General features: G+C 41.1%; 1 protein-coding gene across 1 annotated transcript in view; it reads right to left on the reverse strand.

Annotated features, from left to right (window-relative positions):
* The window catches only part of AGBL4 (AGBL carboxypeptidase 4), an 849,283-nt gene that overhangs the window by 186,789 nt on the left and 640,976 nt on the right, over window positions 1-21,518 (reverse strand). The window contains exon 7 of the mRNA XM_042873634.1: window positions 8,178-8,267. Within this exon, the coding sequence (XP_042729568.1) occupies window positions 8,178-8,267 (90 nt within the window). The remainder of the gene's footprint in view (window positions 1-8,177; window positions 8,268-21,518) is intronic.

Consider the following 21,518-nt stretch of genomic DNA (forward strand, 5'->3'; position numbering starts at 1 on the left):
AAAGGTGCTGTTCTCTCAGGGAGGAACTTGCTTTCATCACGAGTCCCTTCTACTTGCCCTCCGAAGGAGATTTAAGCGGCAGAAGTCAAGGAGACTCTTTATAAACGTGTACACAATACTCTGACACACACAAAACAGGTGAGCAAACTATTCAGGGGCAAAGGAAGAATTTCATCCAGGTGCCCTCATGTCAAAAAAAAAGTTTTCAGCAGCCAAGTCCTAGCCACACATGAATGCAGGCTCCTTAGAGCAGCAGCTACTGCAGAGGCAAAAGGATAAGGAAGGCAAGCACAGGGCATCTCTGAGACAAAGGAACTGAAAACAAAATGAAAACAAAAATCAATTCAGTTGAACTGAGTCAGGGCAGGCAAGGAACAAAGGGTCAGAAGACAAAGCTAGAAACGATAGACTAGCAAGATTAATATCAGTTGTGAGGAAGAGCTTGGATGCTACTAAAGGAGAAAGAAAAGGCTTAAAGAAAAGTGTGAAAACAAGAAGAGAGCTAATTGTGAAACCAGACATGCTGCTACAACACATACAGCTTGATCAGTACATATCTCACTGTTGCCCTTACAGAAAGGGCTTCAGCTCACAGCATAGACTCCTTGAAATTAATGACAATTACTCACTGTGAGCCATTGCTTTTTCATTGACAACAGAGCCACACAGGTGGGATCTAAAGACAACACTCAACTTCTTGTTTTTTTACAGCCCTGTTCTGATTTTTGCATATTCATGCTCTGGTCTAACTCCACTTGGGCAGGACTTCAAGATATCCCCATTAGCACCTGATCCACCAGCACCATGTGACCCAGGGAAGCCAAGCTCCTTGGGGAAAGCTATGTGCACAGTGCAATGGATGCTCTTGGCCATAAACCAAGTACCTCCCACAGGCCTGCTCTCTTGATGAGGCCCAGAGAAGCTACACAACATGAGCATAATACCACTCCCCAGAAGAGCTGCCCAAAGCTATTCAGAGCTATATGCATGTAAAATGGCCTCGATCTAACTGATTACTGGGAAGAGACAAACATCTTCAAAACCCACCTGGATTTCAGTTTCCAGCTGAAAAACAGACCACATTAAGGGGAGCTAAGTGACCATGAATTTCAGCTATATCAGTATTTTCTCTTCTTCCTGTCCTCAGACACCAACAAAGTGGCACAGTGTACTGTTACAAAGATGACGTGCTCTGGCTTAGAGGTGGATTAGTTAGGGGTGGGAGGAAACGATCTTCAAATTTAGTCACAAGTATGAGCAGTGAAAAAACATTGCAAAACCAGTGTATTTAAGAGATTAATTGGGCAACCCACCCGGAGACAAAGCAAATTTGCCTGCTGTTGTGCAGTGAAGCCTTTCTCAATTCTCTCTTGAAGACCAAGGACTCCTTTAACTCTGATTACTGTAAAGAGGATTAGTAAAGCAGAGGTAGTCAAATGCCTGCCCTGGGCAAAGAGCAAACTGAATCAAACAAAACCACTTGACATTTCTTAGCTGGGTAGGCAAAGCTGACCTTGTTATCCTAGGGATGAGGAATTAAGACCAGTCCACTCCTACTACAGAAGATGCAAAGTGAGCATGCAGGTCTAGGCTCATGGGGTGAACCTGTCTGCTGAGCCCAGCTTCACCATCCCACTGCTTCTGAAGGGATACCAAGAGTGAACAGTAAGAGTAAATAACAAAACTACAGAGCCAGAAAAATTTAACCTCATTATAAATTTCTTCCAGCTCAGGAAACCAGTTGTGTAACCTCTCACGCCTGCCTGAGACCACAGCAATTTGATTCAGACATGCTATCTTGTAATACCTAATATCACTTTGGGTAACAGAAATTCTTCTTATGGCCTATTTACATCAACATTTTTAAGAGGAGCTTTTATTTCTGTTACTCCAATATGGACGCTTTATATTCTCAGAACAACCTCCCTCCCCTGGGATACTTCACACTAAAATCCCATCCAGGAGATTTACAAGGGACAGACAATAGTGTTTTTCATGTTGCTTTAAAAGTCAAGGAGAGCATTTCCCTTTGTATTAAAGCTTAGGAGCTGTGCACTTAGAGGGAAAAAAAAGTCCTAGTGAGAAGGATGAATGCAGTTCTAGCAACTTTAAGAGAGCCCCGCAGCTCATTTTATGGTTGGGCTGTTGAATTCTGTTGTCTTTGTCTGCTTCTCATCATTAGGTTTCCTGAACCCCTATAAAAGAGACCATGAACTGCAGCTTCTGTTTGCCATGCTCCCTCATTGCTTGTAAGTGCTAAGCTGTGGCAAATTAACAGAGTGCTTCCATCCACTCCCACCACAACATATGCATAATATCTTTTGTACGCAGGATGCCATTCATTTCATAGAAAGAGTTTTCTTTTTTTTTTCCTCTTAACTAAGAGCAATCACCTCTGGGATGGCACTCTGCAATGGCAGAAATGGCAGATGCATTTTCCTATGTATTGCAGCTGGGAGAGGAGGTTTGCAAGGGATACAAGTGAATACTGAAAACGAATGGAAGCTCAGCATTTTTGTACTTTTGTGTCAGGAAGACAGTATGAAGCCCTTTAAGGAGGAGCTTCTATTTAGTTCCATTCTCTTCAGTAACAGAAATGTAGTCAGCAAGCTGAAACACTGGCAAAGGTACCACAAAGGGCAGTCTTTTGTCTGAGAGCTGCAGTATGGCCAGAGCAGAGCACCCTCCTGCACTGAGATGAATCACAAGCTATGTCGTGATACATACAGAAATATTCACTTCTTTGAGCCTAGATGTAACCAGCATAGTGTAAGCATTTGCTTTCATCTGCTTTCATTTAGCAGAGGAGACAGAACTGAAACCTGACATTAGTATGACAAAAATGTTTATGTAAAATTCATGTATTCTATGGAATTCTGTGTTGGTTTTTTTTTTCCACTGCTAGGAAATACAGCTGAGAAATGAAGATCTAGCTTGCTAAAATGAAAAGTACAACAAATAAAGTACATAGAATGAAGTTAGAATTGACAAAAAGCAAGCATGTATTCCAACACAAATTCAGCCTTAGGTGAAGTCCAGCAGACAACGCCCTCAAGCCCTGAGGATCCTATCACTACCACAAAAGGCAATTTTGGGACTCAGTGTTTTCCTCCAGCACAGCTGCTAGAACCAAAGCATTCTATACCAATACCTATGGAACACAGATCCATTTTTCTAGGTGAAATTTATCCTCTAGAAACTGATAAGCAAGATTATCACCTGTGTTAATTCAGAAAGGTTCTTCTCATGTGTAAAGGCTTCATTAGCTGCGTATACTCTTGTATTTAAAACATGCCATGTCCTGTCTTTCAGCTATCACTTACACTCTTAATGCTCTAAGATTTATTCTTAGTGAAGGAAGCAGAAAAGCAACTCTTAATCCAGGTGCAGCTTATTTCTCTTATTTCTTCATAATGAATGACAAAGTTCAGCAAAAATTCCAAGCAGAAGCAACAAGTTCCTGAATGACTCTACACATTTGCAATGTGTCTGCCACAAAGGAAAGAAAGAAAAAAGAAAAAAAAAAAAAAAAAAAGCAGGGGGGGAAGGGGAGGGGAGGGGAAGGGAAGGGAAGGGAAGGGAAGGGAAGGGAAGGGAAGGGAAGGGGAGTCTCAGTTCTGTTGCAGCAACTTTACTCTTCTGTTAATTCCTTCAGGGATCCTCCAGAAATATATAAACAAACAAATAAATAAGTGATAAAAGAATATTTTGAATCTGTCCTGAAATAAAATCCTTTGTAGCACACTAAGGGGGAAATAGCACCTTAGTCATGTAGAGAGCAAGCTCAATAACCCACCAGCCTGGTGAGTTATTCTACAACAGCAGAAACAGTTGCTTTCAGGCAGTCTGTCCCCTTCTATCTCATTGTTTAAATATAGAATTAAAATTTGTACAAACGTCAGGATTTTTTTTTCCTGCCCTCTAGTGGGAAGAGAGTGGGGATAAAAAACAGACAAAGAATGTTAACTGAAAACCAAAAGACACTGACCAGTGTAGTCTGGTTTTTCATTTCATATCATCTGATTTAAGCTGAAGCTAGAGGGAGCATCCATTTAAGCAGCGGTAATGAAAAGAGATTGATTGAAAAGTCATTTTTGCTCCATTTCTTATGGATAAGAGTCCCAGGTGCCTGTTTTCCTTACATTTTCTTTTTAATGGCTGCTCCCTGTTCAGCCCATAATCTTCAAGGTCAGCTTCAGGTCAAACTGCATTTAGTACAAGATGCTCTGCATCTGCAAGCCCAGCTGTGGGATTCCTCTGCCATCTCTATAGCACTGGGTTTTCCATTCTGGGCTCCCAGCTCAGCAAACTTTATTTAGAGTAAATGCTTATAGGACCATATTTTATTTCTACATTTAAGTGGCATTATGAACATCACACTGGCAAACATATTACAAAGACAGCAGTTCCCATTCTAACACGAGATGCTGAGCCTATGAGGACCAGTCCATGCCTAACTACATCTAGAGTTGCTACAGCCGCAGGTGCTAGACTTGCAAAAGCCAAGGCATACAGAACAAATCTCAACATGCTAGCCAACAAATCTCCTACAACACTCCACGTGCATTTGCGGCCTCCCACAAAGAAAATCTAGCAGGCAAAGGAAGGAAAATAAGACTAAGAACACTGGGAAAAAAAAAATACTCTTATTGCCAGATCTTAAATGAAATTAGCCTTTGGAAAGCTGTCTAAACATCAGCTATTAGAGGGTAGGAACTCATAGACAGATTTTGCACACACGTGCATATTGCATGTGTATATAGACATTATTTGATCCCATCTGTAAGATAGAAGTATCTATCTACTTACTTAAGATGCTTGTCCTAGAAGTGCAATGTGAAACTAAGACAGTAAGTAGCATATATTTTTTACATAAAATATTTTCTGAAACAAAAATACTTTTTTTTTTTTTTTTTTTTTTTTTTTCCCTTTGGAGAAAGAGGGGAACAGTTTTTTCACTTTTTAAGACAGGTACAAAAAAAAAAAAAAAGATTCAAAATCATAATTAAAACCTCTCAGAAATCTGAACAGCCCACAAGAGATTAATTCAAGTTGTAAAATGAATTCACTTTTATTTTTTTAAATGATAAAAACTCCCCAGTAGCAGCAGTGACTCTAGTCTGTTAGAAAACATTCATAAGAGTAAACTGAAAACAGAACCCTTTACATCCTAGACCCTATTCCTACTTTCTCATCCCCAAACATGACAAGCATCAATGCTCACGATGAGTGTCACAGCCTGAGGAGGAGAGCACTGCCCAACCTTTGGATGTAACGGGTACTCATGCGATGCATTCTCTGTTGACTAACTCTCCATCTCTGACCTCGAACTTCACAACAAGCAGTTAAGAACTATCAGAAAAATGTCCTAAAAAGGCTGACCTGAAGCATTGTAATAACTCTTAAAAGACCAAAACAGAAACAAAAGTTTGTAATCCATCTTTCTGTGAAGAGGCCCTTTGGGGTTTTGTCTGCCTTTTAATGAAGAGAGCTACAGCTCAGCAGCCGCACCATGTGTGAAATATTATGGCACTTGTTTTTAACTGCTGGACGAGGTGTTTAATGATTCTAAGGAAGTCTGGCTACTGCTGCTAGCATTCCACAGCAGAAAGGAGAATAGCACTTGCATCTGAGTTTACAATGTTCTCACATGTACATGAATGAGGAGCGTTTTCATCAAAATCCCAGTTTACGGTGGATTCCTCATTATGGAGTACGAAGAGGGATGACCCGAACAATACAGCTCGGAATGGAAAGAGGTATTTATGGTCTTTTCCCACAGGTACACAAATATTCTTGTTTAGGTTTTCCACATCTGGATAAGGTGGAAGACAAAAGATCCACAGTCAGGACCAAGTACATACTGATGCATCAAGGTTATTTAACTTTCTTCTCAGGGCATCTTGCCTAACCAGATAGTGGAAGCTGTAAGAGTATAGTGGTGTCAGGCCCTAGGAAATTGGTGCAGGTGCTACACTAGAGAGCAGGAAGAGATGCAGCTAGCCCAAAGACAGGTAAGGAGTTAGTTACGAGCTTAGTGCCTTAAAAAAGATGACAGACCCAGAACTGAATAAAATATTCAGAACAAAACAGAAGAATGAAAAATGAAAGCTTGTAACTTATCATTGATTCCTCTGTTGGCTGATTATCCAGGCCCAGGCAGTCAAAATACTGCTCTTCCATATATAAGATGCTGCTTGCACCTGGGGAATCTTTGGGATTAGCTTCCATATCTTAATACTTCAGGTGGTGAGTATAATCAAGCATTCGAGAAGAAATCTCTCTACCGAGGAAAAAAATCCTGACATGTTCCATACACACTGACTGGGCTTGCATTTGGATATTAAATCTGCAGTATCTAACTCTGCCAAAATTCCTCCCAGGACTCCAGAAATAAAATTCCTTATTATGCCTTCACTTGACTGCCCAAGGGATCCTTTTCATCCCTTCTTTTGACCCTACCACGCAAAAGTTTTCAAAGATGGAGCAAGCACCCAATTTCACATCTGGCAATGCTAGAAACTACGCAGCAACAGCCTTGAAATGTTTGCCATTTCTACTTGTCTTGACACTAATTATACACACAAGGCAGTTTCATCTGCACTGGGCAGAATGGCTCGATGCACAGTGGAGTTCAGTGCCTTCAGATCTGTGCATTTCCAAGTGAGTGAAGCGTGCATTATAACTGCAGTCACAGCAAGTTTCTAATGTGCTCCTCCAAGACTGACCCCTCCTCTCTTCTTACATTCCCCCTCTCTTTTTGTTTTAATTTTCCTGTAAAATGCAAAGTTTTTCTCAGACAATCAGAGCATGACTTCCATCCAGTTGTTTCATCAGGCTAAATTTGCCACCCGCTTCTTCACATCCTTTTTTCCCCCTCTTTTTGTATAAACTCTCCATTATCAAAATAATATCACTTACAAAACACCACCTCAGCAGCATGCCTCAGCCCTCATTTCACAGGGCTCTGCCAGCAGCCATGAACAGAATCAAAGCATCCAATTAAAAATCCATATTCATTAACAAAACACCATGTGTACTATAATGCTCTACATTGACTATGCTACCATAGGAGATGGAAAACTGACTTTCCCTGCACTCACTATGGAGGTCTGATCTCTAAAAGGAAGTGTTTTACCTTTCTCTGAGAAGAGGCTTGGTACTGCCTTAGCCCATTGGGCTAGGACAGTAAAAGTGACAGCTGTTGACCTTCTGCCTCAGAGAAATGCCAGATATGGGACTTGGCCAATATGAGAAACATACAGAGAAGACCATGAAGCCATGCCAGACTTTCCCTACTGAGGTCTTTAGGTACCAACAGGACCAGTTGCAAACCAATCTGCAGCATTACGAGCAGCCAATGTAATAAGCTCTGCGTAAGCTTGATTGATGCAACTCATTGGTTAGGCAGGGCCATATCCGAGCTGATGTAGTAAATTAACACATTCCCTTGGTTTCAGGGAAGTTGCATTGATTTATACCACCAACAATTTACCACCGTGAAAAGTCACATACCATAAGTACAATATTTCAGCCTATACAATGAAGCTATACGAACACATGCCAGGATTATTTATTTATTTGTACCCACAAGCCTGGGATTTACAGCTCTTTATAAATATGAGCTGGGTAATTTGCTTTCTATTTTTAGCAGGAATGCTTTGTGCAGGGAACAGCTGTCAGCCACTGGGAGCTGTGCTTCTCAGAGCAGCAGCTTCAGACAAATAGAGGCCTCTTAGAATTACACTGGAGAACTAGAGCCACTGCTTCACAGCAGAAAAGATGCTGAAGATAGTAGATAGTGAGAAAAATGATCACTCAACTGAGAACCACTCCCGGAATTTTTCCATCATTTTTTCCCTACAGGAAGGAGCCTTATGCCATCATATTACATGTATGGATCTTGAACTGTCAAAAAATCCTGAATAATCTCAGAGCCCACTGTTCAGTTTTGACCAAATTCAGCAAACATCCACAAATCTCAGGATTGATATATTCTCACTGATCTCTGGGTAGAGGTGACAGACTCCCTACTATCTCCATTATGGGAAAAAACATCACGTGAACTCAGCCTTCTATCAGACCAACAAAATTAGGCAAATCCAACAAGTGAATCTGTAGGAAACCCAATCTGGTATTCCCATTTCTTACAAAACCATGGTGTTGTAGGCACTCACCTTGGCACACGAAGGAAGAAGGCGTTTCCCCAGGATGGACTCGTGCAGTGATGAACACCACTTTCTGTTCAGCACCTGGGCGCAGGTTCGCTGCAGCAGAGTGGCAGGTGGCAGAAGGAAAAAGAGAGACAAAAGATCCTTAAACTGGGTTCCATATGTAAGACACAAAGGAACATTAATATTAAAGCATATCCTTTTATTAAAATTGGTCATACATTATAAATAAGCACAATCTATAATTAAAGTAGGCAGCGTCACTGGGTCTCCGTACCAGGCCACAGCAGCAGACTGCACAAGGGCTGCAAATCTAATGACACGCAGCCAAACCTGCAACAACAAAGTTAGCTCTCCTTTTATAAAACAAGATTTACTACAGGGAGTTTAACTGCACTGTAATTGCTCTCTCACTTGTGATAAATACCCCCTGGGGCAACAAGAACAGTGGGGGTCCATTCACATCGTAAAGCCAATTGAACCCTGCCTAACGCTTGATGCAAGCCTTAGCAGCACCAAAGCATGGTGAAGTGCTAACCAATTACATTCATTGCCACGGGCTTTGCTTTGAGGGATCTTTCCTCTTCTGTTTGGGTCCTCATCTGCTCTGATGAAAAGAGATACTAAGGAATATTGAAGTATGGAAAAGAGATCAGAAGTAAACTGGGGTGAGACAATAACTACATGAATTGCATTAAGGAAATGACTTGCCCTATTACATTAAATAGCAAGGACCTCTGAGGTGGACCATAAAAGGTGGCTAATTGAGCACTTAATTCCTACCATCTTTAAACCACACTGCTTTGGCCATTTGCTTAGTTGTAAACAGGTTGGGTCACACAGTGTGTTCCCTCTGTGCAGTGATAGCATTCAACAAACAGAAAATAAAAGTTATGCCTCTTCAAAGCGGTTTTGGGGATTTTAAGGACCATAAGAGGTCAGGACCTCCGTTAGTATCTTTCCTAGATCTGAACACACACAGCAGGGGAAGTACTGGACACAGCAGGATTCAATTTAAATCTCTGCTGTGAAATAGTTTTTACATTTATAGGCAACTGAAAACTAAATCCAAGCTTTTTTAAAAAATAAAATAATTAAATCAGGTATATGCGTTACATACATATCCAAACATAGAAAGATATTTGGGGACTGAGATCACCTCATGATTTTCTGGTTGGTTGTTTTTCTGTTTAAAAAAAAAAAAAAGTCCTGGTTCTTATAAATGTTCAGTTCTCTCATCTCAGTTTTTACAGCTTTCATATCTAACAAAATCACAGAAATAATCAATACATTTTGGTTGGTTTTGATTGTTCTCTGGAGGCAATGGGACAACAGATCTCCATGGGGCATTTATTTCCTCAGCCCTTCTAAATGTTCTACAGCAGCTTACCCCGCAACTTAACCAGTCATTCATTCTTTCATACTCCAACTTCACCACTCTGGCATTTCAGAGCCCCAGAGGCAAAGAAATATAAGAAAGAAATGTCTCTGACAAACATAGCAGATGTGGGGTCAATTCTGTCTGCAGAAAAGAAGTGGGAGGCAGTATAAAGGAATACAACACCATCAGCTAGAAGTTGATGACCACTCCGCATCATTTGCATTAACACTGAGTAGTGTGGGAGGAAGGAGATGCATCAGCAAACCAACTTTAACGAGCAGGAAAGGAAGCCTATGGTGACAAGTGGAGTTTTCCAGGGAAGATGAGGCATTTTAATTTTAGTCTTGGTTTCTCACTACCTGAGATTATTTCAAATGGAATTAAGTTAAACTAATTTCCTTCCCAGTCAAATTTATTTGCTTATGAGGGTAATAGGTAAGTGAGATCCCTATCTCTATCTCAACCCACAAACTTTTTCATCTCATTTTCTCCTGTCCCACACAGTGCAGCTGGGTGGGAGTGTGACAGCCAGCCAAGGCCAACCCAGTAAAACCAGCGATACAGCTACAAATCACTATCTCACATTTTAACATACAACTAAAAATCTTCTAGTTGAAGCATCTTTTCTACATCAGGATGGAAGAGACCAATGGAATTTATAATAAAAAAGGTCAGATGCGTACCTTTTCTCAGTAGATGCCAAAACCTAAACTACAGACCCACTTAGCCATGAATTATCCAACTTTACAAATGGAGAGAATGTATTTTGCTGTGGTACCTCATGCCCCAACAGCTACCATAGCAACAGATCTTTCAAAATACCAGATGTAAAAAATTTTCCAAGGAAAAAAACTTATCAATTTCTGGAATTATTTTCTACTCTTACTTCTAGCAGGTATGTTGAAGACTGAGCTAAACATCTTCCTTCCCATCTGAAGTCTACCACTGCAGTCACCATTAACTATATTTGCCTTGCCTGAAGAATTTGACTGAGACCTAAACAATTTGCCTCTTTATCTATTGGCAAAACAGATTCCACATTGCCTTCCTTTCTCAGGTGTTTTGAACTATGAGGTGGGCTGTTGCCAGCATTTTGTATTCAAAACCCCGTGAGCTGAAGACTCCACAGAGGAAATGAAAAGAACTCTATTGCATTACACTTCCCTGCGCTGTCTCGCCTTGTCTGTGTCCAACAGAGCTACAACATCTGCGTTGAAAGCAAACACTGATGTCATTGCTGTCCTGGCTGTCTAGTCTCCGCCACGTTAAACTGCTTTAGCAAATCAAATCCAGGCAGCCTTTACTGTACTCTGGCTTTTCCCAAGGGAACAGATTAGCACCTAATGCCATTTGTTCTTGTTACTTCTGGTCACAGATGTCATTTCAAGTAGGAGCGCACATCTCAGCAACCCATGTTGTAAAAGAATGTCACTTTAGGTCCCTACTAAATCTCACTGGACAAGGTGGAGTCAAATAAACAAGCTCTTCTTGCCGGCTTATAGCTGGATTGCAGGCCACTTCCCAGCATCCTCTTTCTTAAGACTCACATAGGCTGTGCAAAGAAACTAAGCAGGTAAAACAGATGCCTTTCATACCACAGAAATAAGCAAAGACTACATTACAGTTTCTAAAAGTCAGATGCCTATTCTGAGTCCCCTTGTCCTGGAAGGGGCATAGGCAGGATCTCAAGTGCCTTGCAGAAGAACCCACAGGAGGTCAGCTGTGTGCTGGGGAAGCACGTCTTCAAGATGCCCTTACTGCCTCTCTTCACCTTTCACCATGTTTAAGTAGTCCCATGTAGAGCACAGAGGAGTTTTGTTCAAAGCCCCCCTTGTGCTTGGATTCTTCCCAGCAATGGTCTTGCTTGGCATGCTCTAAACTGGATCCAATCCTCTCAAGTTCCAGATTTTCATTCAGGCTCTGGCCCTGACTCTGTCAGGTGCTTAAATACATGATTTAGTTTGACAGACTTCTATTGTGTTTAAAAATGGGCTTAAATGTAAGTGTTGGCAAAAGAGCTTTGCTGAACTGGGGCCTTTTAGCAGGAAGCCTGCTTCTGAGATCATTGTCACAATGTTTTAAAGTTGGAGATTGTGCAACTATTATCCTTTATTGCCCATTTTATACCAAAGTCTCTCTTCTTTCTCTTTTTACATCCCTCTTAAAAGCAAAGCTATTTTGGAGCATTTAATATTATTTAATCTCTCTACTCTGGCAGCATAGAAATTACAGGAACCATTACAATGGTCCTGTGTGCATGTATGCTTTATTGATGTATATGCTGACCTAATATCAAATTGATTTTGCTCAGCTTTTCTGCTGACCATAGAAAAATGCAAATTGGGTATTATATTTGCACACTAATTTTACTGGGCCCTTGTGTCTTCATAAAAAGATAAAGTTTGGGCTAATAAAAATAAAACATTTCTGGTGCTAATATAGGCAAATGTTTATGTAGGCAGGTAACAAATTGGTTTGTCATTTAGGGGAACATAAAGAGCACTAAAATCATCTTTAGGCAAAATAGATTGGGGGCTTTTGCTTAGCTTTTAGCTTTCATTTGCAAAATCAATTTAATGTAACACAGTGTCTCAAAGGCAGGGTGACACAGGATTAAGACATTCATTGTATTCCCCCTCCATAACTGCTCCTTATTCAGAGACCATGAGATTTAGGTTTGTTCCTGCTTAAAGCAAATTAAATATACTCCAACCAAAAGGGAGAAAGGAACGTTTAGGTTTGTGCTATATGCGAGCATCTTACAGGGACAAACAAAAGGGTGGAGTAGGAATGAGAGGCTCAGAATGTTTGGAAGGTAGTTGTTGAATGAGTTATCGACACATTTCAGTGCCACCCAGGAATCTGAAAGTGTAATACGTGAATGGTCTCCTTGCCTAGCTAGTTCTTTATTCCTCCTTCAAGTCCTTTGTAACAATGCCTTTCAGGCATCTTTAACGGCCAACAACTTCTGCTGAAATGCAGCTAAATGAACATCAATGACAGTTTAACTAGACAGGCATATATCAACAGACTAACTTCTATACTGAAATGAGTTGACCTATTAAGTTCTTTACTTTGAGAGTGGTGAGGTGCTGGAACAGGCTGCCCAGAGAGGTTATGGATGCCCTGTCCCTAGAGGTGTTCAAAGGCCAGGTTGAATGGGGCCCTGGGCAGCCTGGTCTAGCATTGAGTGTGGAGGTTGGTGGCCCTGCATGTGGCAGGGGGTTTGATATTCAAGATCCTTGAGGTCCCTTCCAACCCTGGCCATTCTGTGTGATTCTGTATTTAAATCCCAGAGCAGGTACTATTTCCATCCAGCTTTTGCTTTCCTGCCCCTTCCCTCCCTCAATTGCAAGGTATTTTGGAGGGGTTCCATGCAGCAGGAGGTTACATAAACAATTTTGATGTTAATACTTGACTGCATTTTCAACCTAATAGCCCAGGAAAGGGATCTGACTGTAAAGGAAAAGGCCAGAAGCGTCTCCTGGTAAAAATTGTGCTGAAGCACAGATCAAATGACACTGCAAAGCTATTTGCAAATCAGAAATGGCAAATGATTGTGGGGCAAGATTCTCCTTACCTCACAGACCCCCTTGTTTGTTTTTAATCTCCATTAAGTTTTGGAAGCAATCATTTTTCTATTTGGTCTGATACTTCCAGCTTGCCACCCTTCTGAGGAAAGAAAATTAACCACATGCAAAACCAGTCAAGGTACACTTACATCGTCTTTCCTCACTCCTCCTCTCTGCTGAAAAAAAAACACTTCCAAAAAAAACCTGAGGTTTTGTCTTTAAATTATACATACCCTTTTGAACGTTAGAACATACAGTTCTATGAATAAGAATAGCAGTCTAGAATATGAACAGCACATTATCGTCCTCAAATGGCCAAGGTGATGACAACTCATAATTAAGGATGCAGACAGTAGCATTTAATGTCACCTACCTGCATCACCATCATACCACAACAGTTTAGCAGGCAGGTCCCCAGCCTACTTTCTTTTTCCCTCTCCTGCTTTGCTATTTATAAAGTCAAGTTGGAGCGTAGATAAACCCCTTGCCCTCCAGAGACCACAGGCAGGCAGTAAATTATGGGAAAGCTAAGTGGTACATCAAATGTGTCTCCTCAAAGCTATATATCATCTTGTTAAATTTGATGCCTAATCCCAGAACCCCAGAAATCATTCCCCAAATCCCACAAAACGCTTGTGTCCTTCAGCTGGTATAGAACAAGAAAATAAAGTTTACCAGCAGGAAAAAAATCATTCTAGCCCTCTTTTTCTAAATGTCTTTATTTTACTTGGGTGCCTTTCAGTGCTATTCTGTAGCATCACAACAAACCCATCTGTATTTGAATGTATGGATGCTGATCTGCAATACTCATTTTTTTTTCTTGCAGCATTGGGTATCATACTGCAAACTGAACAAACCAAAACACATCCCACTTATCTCTTTTTAAATATGTTACAGCAGATGCAGATAGAAAAGCGGTATCTTACATACACAGCAGCACTTCTCCAGTTATTGTGAATGACAGTATAAAGACCTACAGCTGTTCCACAAACTTCACTTAACTGAACTCCACAACCACACATTAGTGAGGAGAGGGAGAAATACTAAGGAGCTGCCTGCAGCCACAGAAGCAGGCCTCATCTTTAGGGAAGGAATCAGTGCTAACTGGTACCTATCTTGTTCTGTCTTTTCACAGCTATCTTCCCTCTGGAAATGCTCCCTGTCCCAGCAGCTTTCACTCTATACAAAGGGCTAGAAATAAAATATTCAGATGGAAGACATTTCCACCTGCAGTACTACAGTTACATTGGTATCTTTTCAGTTTGTCTTTAAAATCCAGGGATTCAAAAGATATTGCTAGGGCGTGTTATAAAGCAATTCTCTATCAGCTCTCTCCAGTGGAGAGGGCTAAGGCTATGTTTGTTTGCTACAAGTATGCATGGGCTGAAAGATAAGGGAATAATTTATGTCAGAATTTCAGCCAAGATAGCAAAGAGGGAATTACCAACCACTCACAGAGTAGTCCAGCAGTCACAGGAGCAGCCAGGACACCTTTGTTCCAGTTTTGCTGTGGATTTGCCTGTGATTAACTTCAGTGCTTAGAGTTTTCCAAATTAAAAAAAAAAAAAAAAAAGGCATAGAAACATGTGCACAGAAGAGGACCGAGAGCCCCAGTACTGCTTTATCCAAAATTCTCTTAAGTTTCTAGATGCAGAGTCACGTCCTTGCACTATGGAACCTTAAAATAAATAAATAAAAGTAAAATAAAAGGGAGAGCTGAAGAGGCTATCTACAGCTATTTGGAGATGCAACTCCAAAATCCACTAGGCTGGCACTTCTAATCTCACAAGGCCAATGAACAAAGTATTGGAGAATGGACTAACTACAAGACCAGCACGTAGAGATCAGGAAAGGTGTGCCTGGCTACTACCCACTGGGGCTATGCCTCACTCTTCTCTTAAGAAACAGCCTCAACAGACCTCAACAGGAAAAGGAGTGGAAAAAGAAGAGTAGAGAAGTATGAAGCGATAGACAAGGCTGTATAGATATCTACACAGCTATTTTGTTCTAAGTCAGGTGTGGCTCATTCTGGGAGGAAACAAAGATAAAAATAATCAAGGTTTCCTTCTTCTGCCAGCAAAGGCTGAAATCAGCAAAGCACGCTGCAATGCAACCAATGTTGTCACTGGGTTCACCTCCTATATTCTACCTCTCAGACACTGATATGAATATCATGAACTGTTCTGAATTATTCTTCCCAAAATACCAGTTACAATAGAGTGGGCACACTCCATGCTTAAGTACAGACACAGATGATGTTGTTGTTTTTTTCTTATTTTTCTTTTGACTGCATCAGACCCACCCTGGGAAGAAGGTGAGGAACTGACAGGGTTAAGAAGAACAAAGTCTTCTGTGTGCAAGGCCTGACTTGAAAGCAGTGATCCCAGGCAGGACGTATAAGGTGTTCTGCAAAAGGTTTTGGCCTTTATTGAACTATGACAGTATGTTCTTTGGTAGCTGAGCTTGCAGTCAATAAAAAGCAACCTGCTGAAATGAGATTCATGAAGAACACTGCTCTTCAGAACATGACATTGACCTCCAGGAAGCACCAACACTGTCTTCAGAGAGAGCCTAAAGTCTGCAAGACAAAAAAGATGCTTCTCTCTTCATACTCTCCGCTTGCCTGAAATTAGAACTCAGACCTGAGCATGTAGCACCAAGATATTAAGGTGCTCAGCAGAGGGGCTTATATACCCAACACAAATTTCAAAATACTTCAGCAAGATGGGGGATACAGACAGCCCTCAGCTCACCACAGAGCAAAACTCACACGTGTCCCTGAAGCAGCCCAAAAGCAATCCTGTCTTTACTGTAATCTTAGACACTGGTTTCAAATCAGGATAAGAAAACAGCCCTTTTTAATGTAAGGGGGAAGGCAAAGATGGGGTGGAAAGCAGCTCCTCATTCATGAGAACTTGAGTTACCAGCTCTTTTGCACACATAAGAGCACTTAGCCTGTACCATCTGTTCTGTGGCCTGGCAAGATAAAGTCCTGCCACATTCTTGTCCTTTCCTTCATAGAAGAATGGTGGGATGCATGCCCAGAGGCTGAGCACGTTTGTTTCTCATTAAGGACCAAGAATTAAGTAAGCTACCATTTTGATTCACAGACTATTAGATGGCTTTTTCCTCTCTGTTACAAAACCAAAATGTTTAAATTCCACCTGGACACACAAAATCTTCCAGCAGTCTGCACCAGCCTGCTACATTTGTGTCCTGCCTTTCTGCAAACTAAGAACAGATCCTCACACAGACAGAATTCTGCTCTAATGTTTGCATGCAGCCCACTAACTTCATATGCACAAGTGCTTACCAAACCTAGCTGCCCAGAATGATGGGGCATTCAAAGTTAGGCTGAATGGGGCTCTGAGCACCTGATGGAGCTGTAGGTGTACCTGTTCATTGCAGGGGAGTTGGATTAGATGGCCTTTAAGAGCCCCTTCCAACTCAAACAATTTTATAGTTCAATTATTCTAATTGAACTTTCTTGTCCCATTATTCAGGAGTAAAGTCAAATGGACAGCATAGTGCACATGTAAAAAATTGTTTTGTTGTCTGCATACACACACACACTAGAAGGCTGTGCAAGCTTTGTATCACATAGCCAGTCATCAAACTGTTAAAACCAATCTATACTATGCACCGTCTCTCTCTCAAGGCAATAAGCCTATGGAGAATTTTAATTAAAGTCAAAGGAGCTTTTAAAAGTGGAGGGGGAGAAATCTAGCACAGCAAGAAATAAATTAATAAAAACACACTCCAAGTTGAAGCTCAAGGGGATCACTCTCAGTCATCATTTATTTAAAGGATGGGACACGTCAAAGATTGGAATGTCAAGTGGGAGATGCTGTGAAGCAGCAGAGGACAGAAAAGGGGCTGACGATCTGGATGCCACAGCTCATTTTTTGTCACTTTGGTTATATCTGTGCCTGACCACCTGCTGCTTGATATTCACTATGTCTCAAAGTTAGTCACCAAAATATCTATATTCTCTTTCACATTTGATCTGGTGAGGACCTTTCACGCCCATCTAGACCATCCTCATCTGGCAAGCACCCAATTTCTACAGAAAATGATTCCATTGTCTCACCCGAGGATATTTTCTTTGGTATTCATCCAGCAATTTCCTTTGCAGAATTTCAATCTATTTCTCACTTGCCTCTTCTGTTGGTGTTGATATTTTTTAAAATGCCTTAATTTTGCATACCCCAAATGCTTTAGCTTTTGCTCAGGTAGTGGAATATTCCAGAGGAACTAGGTAACCCCTTCAAATGAACTCCTACATACAGGAACACCACCATGCTCAATCCGCATGTCCTTGTGATCTTTTTATAGAGAAAGTTTCAATGCTCAGATAAGAGCTGGCATTCTGCTCTTCACTTGCCATTCTCACAGCCAGTGAATCATATCTTCTAGCCTTTCCGTAGCAGGGGGAAGAGGTTTCTTCACTTGAGGCCAGTTGCAAGCAAGCAGTGACACACTGCTCAGCTTTAACAACTCCCAATATCAGCTGCTACAGCAAGCTCTCATCACCTCCGCCTGTCTGTCTTATAACAGCTCACTGGGGTGTAAGATGCTTGGATCAGTGTCCTCAGCAGTCCCTAAGGTCTCCAGGCCTGTATTCAAGGGAATATAATGCTTCTATTTGGTGCTCTGTCACAAACCTCCCAGCACTAGATGCAAATGAAAGTAATCATCCATAATAAATCATGTGATTATGCTGGAAACCCATGCGTGTCTGATCCTTCAACTACTAGAATTATGGAGATCCAATATTAACTGCATATCTTGACACTCATTATCTCATTTACAGAGTGTTGTGCTGTCTATTCTTCGCCAGCCATGTCCCTTGGTAGGGACAAAAGCTTTATGGGTTGGTAAGACCCCACATCAATTTATATGTAAGAACATGGAAATGTAACTCATTTCCAACATAAAATATTGAAATTTGAAACCTAATACATATATTTATTAATGAATCTAAATTGAATTATGTTTTGCCCTTTTCCACAAAGAAAAAAAAAAAGAAATGCCCTCGTCATGGAAAGAGGGTTAGAAAGGTTAAAAAAATAAAGAAAGTCAAAGTCATTACATTCCAATCAAACTTGATAAATATGTAAATTACAGCAACTAAACAGTTGGCTTTGACAAATGACTTCCATGTAATGGATTTTTCATAGTAATGAGGCTACAGTGCAATTGTTTTTTAAAGCCTTATATTTCTCATCAATACAGAATGTGAGTCAGTATGCAGAATGGGGATATTTACTTTAAAAAATTAAGAGGAGAAAAAAAAATTCAGACAGTAATTGATATCACAGAGGGATGCCACATCCTGTGATGGTGTCCTTCTTTCCATCTACACTGACATGTTGTTTACTGCTCCTTAATTAAGTAGCTTGAACTTGATGTGCTACTCCATGCCAAAGAAGCATAAAGCCTAGGACTTTGTTGCTTGTGATTCATTTTTGATATATTCATCCATCCAACTCTACAAAGGGTGCCAGCTACACACGCTGTGCAAACCCTACAAGACCCACAAAAATGGAGAAAAGAGGAAGAAAGTCACTTCAAAGAACTTTAAGTAACCTCTTTGCCCACATGAGTCATCCAACCTCATTAAGATCTTTGACACTGTGGCATCAATGCATTTTCTTCTGTGCAATCTGACCATGTCACTTCAAGCTCTCAGCTCATAAACTCTACTGCCCACAGCCTCATCTTTATCTTGTGGAGTGTCAATGGTTTATGGGCTGGTCCGGCCCAGTTCCGTGACCAGCAGGGCGGAGGGATCTGCAGATCCGCGCCTCTGGGAAAGGGGAAGCAGGGGACCCCAAAATACTTGAAAACAACAGCACTGATCTGAGGTAGAACAAATGATTTTACTAAATATAGTATTAGTAAAATACAATGAGAGAGAGAGAGAGTCTGTTTGAATTGTATAGACCTCACCACAATGCTGGGGTGAGAAGTGCAGTCCAGTTGAGTGACTGAAGTACAGACGGCGAAGTGCAGATGGCGAAGCGCAGACAGCGAAGAGCAGGCGAAGAAGAAGGATCAGGTGACCTTGCTTGGAGTTATATCCCCTTGCTGACCGCAAAGTCTCCTGGGGAAATGTAGTTCTTCTCCGACGGACGAACATTCGGCAGATATCAAACCCCACCCCCAATGCATTACATGATGTTATGGTGTGGAATACTGATGACCAAAAATCATAAAACCATGACATGGAGATATTCTAATACAGGTTGGATTCTAGAAAAGGATTCATGCAGAACACCTTCATCCAGAGTACTCTTTTCAGTTACCTTACCATTGTCCTGAAAATGATCTGGTATTCAGCAAGACATCTCGCAGTTTTACTCTAGGCTTCACCTTTATTTGATGCAGCCTATTTGGGAATCTCGAAAGCAGCAAAGGTGACAGAAGCCAGCAACAGTTTCTCAAAACAAAGTGGCAATGATTGCAGTGAAAACGTGTCCAGAAACCTTGATGTGTGTTTAGGCTTAGCAAGGACCCTACCACACAGGATTACGGTTGTGTTGTCTCACTTAGTGCACGCTGTTGGCAAGGAATCAGACAGTCATTGAGACACTAAATGGGACTATGTTTGGACAACCAAACTCAGTGACCAACTACACTGGAAAAGGCTCCTCTGTCGAAAAGCAGTAAGTTTTTCTCTGCAGACATCTTGCTGCACGTAGCAAGCAAGCATTTCTAATTTTTTTCTGATTTGAATGGGAAGACCCAAATTAAGTAAAAGGGGCAAAGAGGATTAAGCTCTCCCCCTCACCCCTTTACACAATCCTCTTCAAAGCCAAATAACACTGGTAAACAAAGGGACTCAGTTTACAGATGTATGGTACGGAAGTTCCTGGACAAATACAGGGGAACTTTCAACATTGAAGAGTATGTCATTTGATACAGTTTTGGTTGTTCAGCTATTCTATTTGAATGGGGGATGAATCCATGTCCCCTCATCAAAAGGATCTTTGCCACCTGGCATTTGCATTCCTGAGCCAGGGCTACAGAACAGAGCTTAGAGTTGCCCCAAATATGATCAGATGATCCAAAGGTCAGCCGATACTGGATAGTGACAAATCAAAGACTGTACTGCTGATTTTAAGTTATTTAAGTAAAAACAACCCTTCTCACCCCAATCTGTTGAAAGGACAGAAAAGTGAAGAAGGGAAAACACAGCCAGGGGAAATGTCAGCTGAAAATAAGGACAGAGGAGGTGGAGGAGGGAGTTGTGCATACATCTTCCAATAAGCCTTATAAACCCTGGCTATGGCTCTGCGTGCATGCATTTCTTTTGCTGATACAGGATGCATACTCCATGTAATGCTATTCTTGTGAGCCAAGAAAATCTGCATGTGATACAGCAGGAGAATGCTAATGGTTTTCAACGGACCTGGAATCCAACACTACCTGCCTTTATCAAAGGTAGATTTCAGAGCAAACAGTCAACCTTGGGGTTCCTCCTTGAGTTACAAATCAGTGAACACAACACGACCACATGCATGTCTGTTCGAGCTAAGTGTCCCCCAATAGCAGAAGAGGTACAATCCTTCCCAAATATCCCTCAGGCTATAGCAGATGTATTTTTCAAGCAGCCCCTTGTCAGTAAAAGAAAAGCAATTTCAAGCCCGTTCAAGTGATGAATTCAAGTGGGTTAAACAGCTTACCCAATTCAGGCTGCTAAATCACCTGTGTAACTACCAGCAAAACACCTGCATCCCATCTTCCCCCATCTCCATCCCACCAGGCTGCGAGGACTGTCCCTGCTTGGTCTGACCCACATCTCTGACAGAAGCTACATTACCCACTCTTCTCCCATTAAAAAACATCTGAGATATTTGGAGCGATTTCAAACTAAAGAAAAATGGATAGATACTCCAAATAAGTAGAAAAACAACAGCAGCAACGGAAAGACTTAATCATGAAGGCCCTTTTCATGAGAAACTACCAGTAAATGACAGAAAAGCTTAATATGAATGAAAATTTAGGTCAGCACTTGCAATGACTGCCTTCTGAGTTTATGAACTTATTTAGGAGAAACAGAGAATAGATTACTCTTAATTTGCTTTATCTTTGCATTCCTGATCAGTTGATTATAATAACTGTGGCTAATGAGAAGGAAGATAGTTTCTACAAGTATTACCATACAGACAGCAGGCATGAGTCAAAGTGAATTTAAGCAGTTTTGTTTCCAGAGCGATGGTGTAATGCAGAACTGCACGTTTCCAAGGAAAGGAAAAAATAAGATTTGTGACATTAAGTTCAAGCAGATTTTCAAATCATTGCAGAGAACAAACAAAAAAGCCAACAACAAAAAAACGCCACAGCTTTCTCTCAGATCAGGCATGTCCAAACTGACATTTAGGACTATAC

The sequence above is a fragment of the Lagopus leucura genome, unplaced genomic scaffold (genome assembly GCF_019238085.1).
Source record: "Lagopus leucura isolate 7727_CA_CO unplaced genomic scaffold, USGS_WTPT01 Super-Scaffold_100009, whole genome shotgun sequence".
NCBI classification, from domain to species: Eukaryota; Metazoa; Chordata; class Aves; order Galliformes; family Phasianidae; genus Lagopus; species Lagopus leucura.